Source organism: Cotesia glomerata, linkage group LG4 (genome assembly GCF_020080835.1).
Source record: "Cotesia glomerata isolate CgM1 linkage group LG4, MPM_Cglom_v2.3, whole genome shotgun sequence".
Taxonomy (NCBI): Eukaryota; Metazoa; Arthropoda; class Insecta; order Hymenoptera; family Braconidae; genus Cotesia; species Cotesia glomerata.
Genome location: NC_058161.1, coordinates 14089952 through 14100451, shown reverse-complemented (window position 1 = coordinate 14100451; position 10500 = coordinate 14089952). Strand labels below are relative to the sequence as shown.

Sequence of the window (10500 nt, the reverse complement as noted above, 5' to 3'; positions counted from 1 at the left end):
ATTCATTTTTCAATGTTTGAGCCCAAAAAACTTATTAAAAAATGAATTTTTCAATTTTTGAGTCTAAATGTATAGTTGTAATTAATGTTTAATGTTTGACCCCATAATTAATGTCAAAGTTTAATTTTTTAATGTTTGAGCCCAAAATTTTATTAAAAAATCAATATATTAATGTTTGAGCCCAACATTTCAACAAAAATTTTAGTGAAGAATTCATTTAAAATTTGTTTTTTTTTTCAGTTAATTAAAAAATTTTCGGTTGAACTTTTTATATTTATATTCTTGTAATAAAAAAAAATGAGTTAAAGAACTATTATTTATCTTATTTATAGTTGTAATATTGAATTTTTTATAATCATTAATTTAATAAGAAGAATAAGTATTTGATAAAAATTCTAGATTTTATAAGAAATTTTGGTATTAGATAATTTTTTTTTTATTTTTATTTTTCTAGCTCCTATTAAAAATATTTTAGAATTAATCGCCACTTTAAAAGTAACTAAAAAATAATTAGGTATTAAATTGCAAAAAGATTCATTTTTTTTTAATTATACATTATTAAAAAAAAAAAACTTTATTGTTAATGTTAATAAGTAAGATACAAAATAAGTTCATCTAATCACTATCAGCATCAGCCTTTTCATTATCTCCACCGCTTTCAGAGCCACTATTAGAACTAGCATTAGATTCTTCATCAGATTCCTTCAACACCTTGCCTTTGACACTCTTCCGAGGTCTGGTTGTTTCAAAGTCAGATCCTTCTTCGTCCGACGAGTAAATATTTGATGCAGACACTAAAAATAAGAAAATATAATTGTTAAAAAAGAAATTAAATATTTTGTTTCTTTAAAATTGACTAAAAGTTAGTAAAAAAATAAAGAAAAATCATTTAAATACCCCTAGGCGACTTTTTAAATACAAAATAATTTTTTAAATTTGAATTTTCGCGGGGCTGTGACGTAGTTCCTAATCCGGCACGCAACGCCATCTTACAGAGACTCGAGGAAGTATATCCATGTTTAAGGTGTTTTAAATAAATAAACGGCTTTATTTAGGTTATATTTGTCTGGTAAATAAGTTAATAGAAACAAAACAATTTTTTTCGACAGTAATTAATAATTATTTAGGAAAAATAATAATTATTTAAAAGCGCGGACAGATATAAGCCTTCTAAAGATATTTAACAATTGTTTACCGAACCCGGACATGTTGTTTGTTTCAAGCCTTAATCGAGCATACTTTTTATTTATTCGAGATTATTTTGCATTAATTAAATCAAACTAATATTATTAATTTTATAAAAGAATCTGTGGTTAGAAAAAAACTAGCCGACCAGTAAGAATGTTTCTTACAATGTCATAAAATAACGAATAATTATATTATAATGTGAAAATAAGAGTGATTTTAATTAATAGTATTGAAAATAAAGTGGATTTAATTAATAAATATTAAAATTTCTTAATTTCTATGTAATACGAGGATTAGTTAATAAGAATCTAATAAAAATCTTTCGCGATAAAAAATTAATGCTATTTATTAAAAAAAATTTTTTTTGGATTTGAATTTCCGCGGGGCTGTGACGTAGTTCCTTATCCGGCGCGCAACGCCATCTTACAGATTTTTTCCGAACTAAAATTTTTAAATTCTTGTTTTTTCAAGCTTTTATCATATTTTGCGTTAATTAACATATTAATAAGCCAATAATTACCTTTAGTAGCAACTGCACCGCCTTTTTTATGTTTGCTCTTAATAGCAGCCAGCGAAATAGCGCCTTCATCATCAGAACCATCATCATTATAGGCATCAGCAGCATAGCTGGCACTCCTGCCAGCACCTCGGCCACTGCCAGTCTTCTTGGTCTTCCCCTGGTTCTTCAGCGCCATCCTGAGCTTTTCCTCTTCCTTTTTAATGAGCTCGTACCTGTTTTGGTCCGGGTTGTGGCCCACTGTGCTGAGCACTTTTATTCCCTGAAGCTTCTGGGACCTGTCGGCCAAAGACATGGTCATCTTCTTGTGGGTGAAGGAATCTGTAGAGTGCGGTCTGAAGGTCAACTTTGTCCTAAAGACCGCTTGACCTTGCAAACCGGTTCCTTGACGGATGTACAGGTGGTTGTGGTCGCCCTGCAGCGGCTGTTTGTACACGTCGAAGATTTCTGAACCTAAGTGGAGACTCATGCTGCCATCTGACCATCTGGAAATTGAGAAAATAGTTGAAAAAAGTAAGGTAAAAGCCCCAATTATTGACAGGGGTATAAATATTGACACTAAATTATTTTTAAATATATTTATCTGTAATAAGAATAACTATATAAATTTTTATTAAATTCTAATTAATTAAAAAATTAAAAAAAATTACTGTCCGTTAATATTCAATATTAATTATTAAAAAATAAAGTTAGCACCATCAAACCAGCTTACGAGCGTCTTTCTTAACAACTTTCGTTAGAAAAGCTATTTTTGTAAATGCTGTTTAAATTAATTTCTTCATCTAATTATATGATTTTTTTTTTTTATTAACCATACATGAAAAATTTATAAAATAGAATTATCGAAATTATTAAAAGTTTTTAATACTGCGACCTAGATCTTTAAATCCTGATTAAAAAAGTACCTACATTCCTTATTTATTAATTTTTTTTCCTACCAAAAATCGCATTAATAATTTATCAAATGATCTATAGATCATTGATCAAAATTGACCTGCGGCCAAATGAGTCGTAAGACGGCTCATTTTACTCGGGAGTTATCAAAGATTAATAATTTTAAATTAGTTTATTTCAAAAAAATTTCCTAGGCCCATTAATTGCCTCATTAATCATTAATGAAAAAAATAGTTTCGTATTTTGAAAAATTATTCATACTGCGACCTAGATCTTTAAATCCTGATTAAAACAAGTACCTACAACCCTTATTAATGATTTTTTGTTCCTACCAAAAATCGCAATTTTTTTAAATGCCGAGTTTAAATTAATTTCTTCATCTAATTATATCATCTTTTTTTTTTTTTAATTAACAATATATGAAAAATTTATAAAATTGAATAATCGAAATTAATTGTTTCCTTTATAATATTTAAATAATGGGTGTCAATAACTAGTTGATAATTTTTAAGTTGAATCTCATAATGACAGTCGACAGCGCTTCCACGCCTTTTTTTTACTTTTACCTAAAAAATTAACTGTAAGAGTTTGAACTCTGTTGATTCAATAAATTAATTTTTATATTTTTAATAGTAATTAATCATTTATGAAAATTATTATTAATAAACTTTAATAATATTGATTACTTAATTAGTTTCGATAAATAAGAATAAGCAGATAATTCTAGGCATTAGTATAGGTGTCAATAATTGGGGCTAAGGTATGTCAATAATTAGATCAATCAGTTTTTTAACCTGTCAATAATTGGTGTAAGAATACTCTATTTAATTATTTAAAATTAATTAGTAAATATCACTATCATTTTAAAAAAAGAAATTAATTAGTCAAAACATTACTTGAGCCACAAACAAAATTCAACGATATTATTTGATTGCTTAAAAAAAATTGAATCATAACTTTGTCTTTTATAGTGTCAATAATTGGGGCTTTTATCTTATCTCAGGTTTTAATAAAATTTATTTGATGAATTTTCGTTTACATAAGTAAAAATTGAGAAAATTCTGAGGTAGAAACTTTGACGACAAAATGGCGTAGGGATTCAAAATGGCAGTCGCGCATGCGCAGTAATTTATTTTATTTTTTTTTACTTTAGTGATTATATCTCCTAAAATATTAAAGATAGACCCATAGTATAAAAAGGTTTTTAATAGGAAATTTCCTAAGCTACAATTTTTGACTCTTATTAAAATATAAACAAACAAAATAAATGAATATATAAATAATATAATAATATATTATTAAAATATCTTATAAAATTTTTTTCTAAATCAATATTACAGGATATATCAAAATTAAACTCACCTAACAAACCTAGCGTTGCTTTCCTTGACAGGTTTGCCATCCTCCCCAAACTCTTCCCTCCACCTGATAGTATTCTCGACCTTGAGCTTCAACCTGGCCCTACCCTCCTCATCGAGGGTCTCCTCTTCATCAATCTCATCCTCATAGGTCTCATGGTCAAAGGGCCTGGTCTCAACAGACAAGAAATTAGGAAGCTTGACAAAGTGAATTTCCTTGCCAAGGTCGGTGGTAATCTTCGGAATGAGGACATCAATCCTGGTCTCAGGCGGAGGTTCAGGCTCGTCTTCCTTCTCCTTGTCCTCCGGGTCTTCCTGGCGCTCCTCGCTGCGCCCACGGCTGAGACTCCTGGACCTGGACCTGGACCTAGATCTTGACCTAGACTTGGACCTGGATCTAGACTTGGACCTAGACTTGGACCTCGACCTGGACCTCGACTTGGGAGACTTTTTCTCCTCATCAGAGCTGATGTCCGAAGCGTCTCCGAAGAGCGCATCTGCTGTTGGCTTGACAGTCTTCGCTGGTGTCTCTTCTTCGGAGTCGCTGTCGATCAACGCTCGGTGGCGCTTTGCTTTCTTTGCCTCCACGTCCGACTCAGTCGCTTCCAGGTCGGCGAGTTTTCGCTTAGCGACTTCTTCATCGCTGTCATATCCGGATTTTGCTTCTCCTTCTGGAGATTTTGAGCCTCTCGGCTTGCTCACTGGAGATCCTGATCTTGATCTTTGATCTTTTGGACTTCTTGGAGATCCTGATCTTGATCTTTGATCTTTTGGACTTCCAGGAGATCCTGATCTAGATCTTGATCTATTTTTAGGACTTTCTGGAGATCCTGATCTAGATCTATTTTTAACACTTCCTGGAGATCCTGATCTAGATCTATTTTTGACACTTTCTGGAGATCCTGATCTAGATCTTTGATTTTTAACACTTCCTGGAGATCCTGATCTAGATCTGTTTTTAGGACTTCCTGGAGATCCTGATCTAGATCTATTTTTAGGACTTCCTGGAGATCCTGATCTAGATCTATTTTTAGGACTTCCTGGAGATCCTGATCTAGATCTATTTTTAGGACTTCCTGGAGATCCAGATCTGGATCTATTTTTAGGACTTTCTGGAGATCCGGATCTTGATCTATCACTTTTGGCACTTACTGGTGATCCTGAACGTGATCTATCACCTAATAATAATAATAATAATAATAATAATAATAATAATAATAATAATTAATAAAAATATGACATATAAGTACCCATATGCATTTTTGATATATTTTTCAAATATACATATATATATAATATATATATCAAAAATATAAGCTCGTCCTGATGTTACACTCATCAAGAGCTTTCATTTGAGTACCCACATGCATTTTTGATATATTTTTCATATATACATATATATAATATATATAAATATATGAAATTGATGTGGGTACTCAAATGACAGGTCCTGATGAATGTAACATCAGGATGAGCTTATATCTATAAAAATGTCAATAGTTTACAAGATACAAGGTCATTTCTTAATTATTGACATTGTTAAAGATATAAGCTCATCTTGATGTTACATTCATCAAGAGCTTTCATTTGAGTACCCACATGTCTTTTTAGATATTTTTTATATATTTATATATATAATATATATAAATATATTAAATATAAGAAAAATATATGTGGGTACTCAAATGAAAGGTCTTGATGAGTGTAACATCAGGATGCGCTTATATCTTTAAAAATGTCAATAATTAAGAAATTATATTGTATTTTGTCAAATTATGATATTTTTAAAGATATAAGCTCATCCCGATGTTACACTTATCAAGAGCTTTCATTTGAGTACCTACATGCATTTTTCATATATAATATATATATTTATGACATAATTTTAATAATAAATTTACCTTTCGCACTTCCAGGACTCCCAGATCTAGACCTGTCTCCTTTATTACTCCCTGGAGAAGCAGACCTGGACCTAGATCCAGACCTAGACCTGGACCTGGACTTCTTGCTTCCAGGACTTCCTTGGTCATTCCTGGGACTTCCTGACCTGGACCTGGGAGTCGCTGATCTGCTGCGAGAGCTGCGATTGTTTGAATTATTACTCGCTGCAGAAGCAGACCTGGATCTTGATCTAGACCTGGACCTGGAGTTTGAGTGGCGGCTCTTGGGTGAGGACCGTCTGCTTCCTGGAGAAGCTGCTCTGCTGGAGCGGCTGTGGTTGCTGTGATTGCTGTGGTTGCTCTGGTGGCTGCGTACAGAAGCGTTCGAGGCGTTTGAAGCTGGAGACGCTGATCTTGGACTTGGACTCCTGGACTTGGAGCCGCTGGACCTGCTGGAGTATGATCGCGCTGGAGAACCTTGGGATCTTGGGCTCGACATTTTTCCTGGGGTAAATGTATTTATTAATTTATTATAATAATTAATTCAATTAGGTTGCACTCGAAATTTCTCTATCTCTAGATACATAATTAAGAAATTACCTTGTATCTTGTGAAATATTGAGATTTTTAATGATATAAGCTCATCCGGATGTTACACTCATTGAGACCTTTCATTTGAGTACCCACATCAATTTTTCATATATTTATATATAGTACATATATGTATATATGAAAAATATATCAAAAATGCATGTGGGTACTCAAATGAAAGCTTTCGATGAGTATAACATTAGGATGAGCTTATATTTTTAAAATATATATTATATATATGAAAAATATATCAAAATTTAATATGTTATTAAATTAAAAAAAAAAAAAATTGTTTTTATCAAATTGCATTTTTTCATTTTTAAAAATTTTTTTGCCATCATTTATTTGTTGTAAATTTTTTAAAATTAAATTTATGCTAAATTAATTTTCATTAATTAAAAAATGACCTTGTATCTTGTGAATTATTAACATTTTTAAAGATATAAGCTCATCCTGATGTTACACTCATCGAGACCTTTCATTTGAGTACCTACATCAATTTTTCATATATTTATATATATTATATATATATATATATATATATATATATATATATATATATATATATATATATATATATATATATATATTTATATATCAAAAATATATCAAAAATTGATGTGGGTACTCAAATTAAAGCTCTTGATGAGTGTAACATCAGGATGAGCTTATATCTTTAAAAAAGTCAATAGTTAAAAAAGTACAGTGCAATTTAACGAAAGTCATTATTTAATAATCCAAGATTGCTAGTAAAAATTGCTTTTTAAAATCAGCTGATTCAAAAAATTCTTTTACAACTCTAAAATTGACAATTTTTTTTGATAAATAAAAAAAAATTCTGCATTCAAAAATTGTAAAAATATAAATTCAATTTTTAAAAAATAATTTATTAATTGTCATTTTTTTTTGTCAATAATAAAAAAAATTTACTTACAAAAATTAGTTTGTAATTTTTTTTATTTTCTAAATGTAAAATTTTTATTATTAATTTATTATTTACATATAAAAAATCAACAAAACATTTACTAGCGTTTTATATTTATTTAGTATAATAAAAATATACTCACTTTTTTATTAACAACGTTAATTATTTATTTATTTATTATCATTGAAATAATAATAATTGTTAAATTTTTCACATGGATCAAAATATATTTATTTATGTTTATTTTTAAGGTTAAGATCCTGATAAATTCCGGTTGGAGTTGAAAAATATTTTAAATTATTCTGCGCATGCGCAGAATTAAGACCCTTGCGCATTCTTAGAAAAATATGAAAAATTTAATTATTGTATATTAAATTTTTAAATAATTAAAATTGATAAAATAATTTTTGATAAAAATTTTTTATTTAATATTTTAAATAATTTGTAATTTAATTAAAAATAAATAAATTTTAAAAAATCCCGCTTAAAAATAAATAAAATTAAAAATTAATAAAAAAATAAATGATAATAATAAAATTTTTTTAATTATTAGAATTGACAAAATAATCTTAATAAAATTTTTTTACTTAATATTTTAAATAATTTAAATTTAAAAAAAATAAATTTTCAAAAATCCCGCTTATAAATAAATAAAATTAAAAATTAATAATAATAAAAATTAATTAAAAATTAACAATTGAAAATTAAAAATTAATAATAATAAATAAATAAATAATAATAATAATAACTATAAATAAAATTAATACTAATAAAATTAATTAAAAATTAACAATTGAAAATTGAAATTTAATAATAATAAAAAAATAAAATTTATTATTTCAAATAATTTAATTTTTAAAAAATAAATTTTAAAAAATCCCGCTCAAAAATAAATAAAATTAAAAATTAATAAAAAAATAAATAATAATAATAATAAAATTTTTAATAATCAAAATTGATAAAATAATTTTAATAAAATTTTTTTATTTAATATTTTAAATAATTTAATTTAAAAAAAATACAATTTTAAAAAATCCCGCTTAAAAATAAATAACAATAAAAATTAATTAAAAATTAACAATTGAAAATTAAAAATTAATAATAATAAATAAATAAATAAATAATAATAATAACAATAAATAAAATTAATACTAATAAAATTAATTAAAAATTAACAATTGAAAATTGAAATTTAATTATAATAAAAAAATAAAATTTATTATTTCAAATAATTTAATTTTTAAAAAATAAATTTTAAAAAATCCCGCTCAAAAATAAATAAAATTAAAAATTAATAAAAAAATAAATAATAATAATAATAAAATTTTTAATAATCAAAATTGATAAAATAATTTTAATAAAATTTTTTTATTTAATATTTTAAATAATTTAATTAAAAATAAATATAATTTTAAAAAATCCCGCTTAAAAATAAATAACAATAAAAATTAATTAAAAATTAACAATTGAAAATTAAAAATTAATAATAACAAAAAAATAAATTAATAATAATAAAAAAATAAATAATAATAATAACAATAAAAATAAAAATATATAAATAAAAATCATAATAATATTAAAAATAAAAATAATAATAATAATAAATAATAAAAATTAATTAAAAATTAAAAATAAATAAATGAAACTGTCATCTGAACTTACTTAAAAATTTCTCCACCAGACGTCGCAACACATCAATGTCCCTGAAATTGTAATAAACAGAAGTGTCGACACAAACTGCACAAACTATTTTAATAATAAAAAGAAAAAAAGAGAAAGACTGAGGAAAAGGGCTTGGAGGGGTGAGTTAATTCATTGACAATTCCCACAGTCAGTTAGAGAGGAGAGCGGCAGGAAATTTATTCCAGTAACTAGCAACGAGCAACGAGCAACCTTCCAACTAAAACCGCAAACACTACAGCTACACTAGCCACTAGCGTAGATGCATTTTCATCACGCATGACACCTGTTGCTCTTCTCCAAATTAATTTAAAATTAATTAAATAATTGTAATTATTAATGGCGGGATCCTTGGAGATAAAAATCCTGCTGTCGAGGCACAAGTCCTCGCTGCTGCAAGAGTTAAATTCGACAGATCTGCTGAGTGTGCTAGTGAAACGCGGAGTTATTACTGACGTTGACAAGGACGCGGTTGCCGGGAACCCAGAGCAGACCGTCAACGCGGACATCGATCTATTTATCGACATCATCGGTGCTAAGGGCTTTGATGCCTTCAGGGAATTTTGCTTCGCTCTTGAGGCCGAGTGTCCTCATGTCTTGACTGACCTCCTGGTGGATCAGCACAGCGTCACTGGTAAGTTTTTATTTTGACAACTAAAAAAGTGTTTTTTGTAAAAAATGTTTTTTTTTAATTTTTTGTAAAAAAAATTTTTTTTTTTACAAAATTAATTACAAAAATTGCAATCAAAAATTTTATTTAAATTTTTAAATACAGATTTTATTTAATTTACTAAAAAAAATTTTTTTAAAAAAAAGTTTTTTTTCAATTTTTTGTAAAAAAATTTTTTTTTAATATTATTAGAATATTTTTTGTGAAAAAAATTTTTTTCTACAAAATTAATTATAAAAATTGCATTTAAAAATTTTATTTAAATTTTTAAATACATAATTTTATTTAATTTATTGAAATTTTTTTAAAATTATATTAAAATATTTTTTTTTCTCATTTTTTGTAAAACAAATTTTTTTTTTACAAAATTAATTACAAAAATTGCAATCAAAAATTTTATTTAAATTTTTAAATACAGATTTTCTTTAATTTACTAAAAAAAATTTTTTTAAAAAAAAGTTTTTTTTCAATTTTTTGTAAAAAAAGTTTTTTTTAATATTATTAGAATATTTTTTGTGAAAAAAATTTTTTTCTACAAAATTACTTATAAAAATTGCATTTAAAAATTTTATTTAAATTTTTAAATACATAATTTTATTTAATTTATTGAAATTTTTTAAAAATTGTATTAAAATATTTTTTTTTCTCATTTTTAATTTAATATAGAATTTTACTTAATTTACTAAAAAAAATATTTTTTTTTAATTGTATTAAAATACTTTTTATGAAAAAAAAATTTAATTTTACAAAATTAATTACAAAAATTGCAATTACGAATTTTGTTTAAATTTTTAAAT

The 10500-nt window shown here is 26.1% G+C and overlaps 2 protein-coding genes across 9 annotated transcripts in view; one reads left to right on the top strand and one right to left on the bottom strand.

Annotated features, from left to right (window-relative positions):
• Positions 1-560: 560 nt before the first annotated feature.
• LOC123263652 (another transcription unit protein) lies at positions 561-9154 on the bottom strand. 7 transcript variants are annotated; one of them, XM_044726562.1, is made up of 5 exons: positions 9016-9154; positions 5859-6341; positions 3962-5135; positions 1709-2190; positions 561-794 (listed from the first exon to the last, which is right to left on the bottom strand). In XM_044726562.1, the coding sequence occupies exons 2-5, from the start codon at positions 6334-6336 to the stop codon at positions 616-618; spliced, it is 2313 nt and encodes a 770-aa protein (XP_044582497.1). In that variant the 5' UTR covers positions 6337-6341; positions 9016-9154; the 3' UTR covers positions 561-615. The 7 variants fall into 7 exon arrangements, with proteins under 7 accessions (XP_044582497.1, XP_044582490.1, XP_044582493.1 ...); XM_044726555.1 differs by lacking the exon at positions 9016-9154 and adding an exon at positions 7496-7545; XM_044726558.1 differs by lacking the exon at positions 9016-9154 and having other exon boundaries at positions 3962-4658; positions 4698-5135.
• LOC123263647 (tight junction protein ZO-1) overlaps positions 9147-10500 on the top strand; it is a 31237-nt gene continuing 29883 nt past the window's right edge. For both annotated transcript variants that reach the window (XM_044726538.1, XM_044726542.1), the window contains exon 1: positions 9147-9667. In XM_044726538.1, coding sequence (XP_044582473.1) covers positions 9373-9667 — 295 coding nt within the window. In that variant the 5' untranslated portion in view covers positions 9147-9372. The remainder of the gene's footprint in view (positions 9668-10500) is intronic.

Excerpts from the sequence above, each read along its gene's own strand:
- LOC123263652 (XM_044726562.1), bottom strand. The coding sequence starts at position 6,336 with ATGTCGAGCCCAAGATCCCAAGGTTCTCCAGCGCGATCATACTCCAGC. Across the intron at positions 5,136-5,858 it reads GAGTCCTGGAAGTGCGAAAG|GTGATAGATCACGTTCAGGA; the intron begins GTAAATTTATTA and ends TATTATTATTAG. Across the intron at positions 795-1,708 it reads CGGTGCAGTTGCTACTAAAG|TGTCTGCATCAAATATTTAC; the intron begins GTAATTATTGGC and ends TCTTATTTTTAG.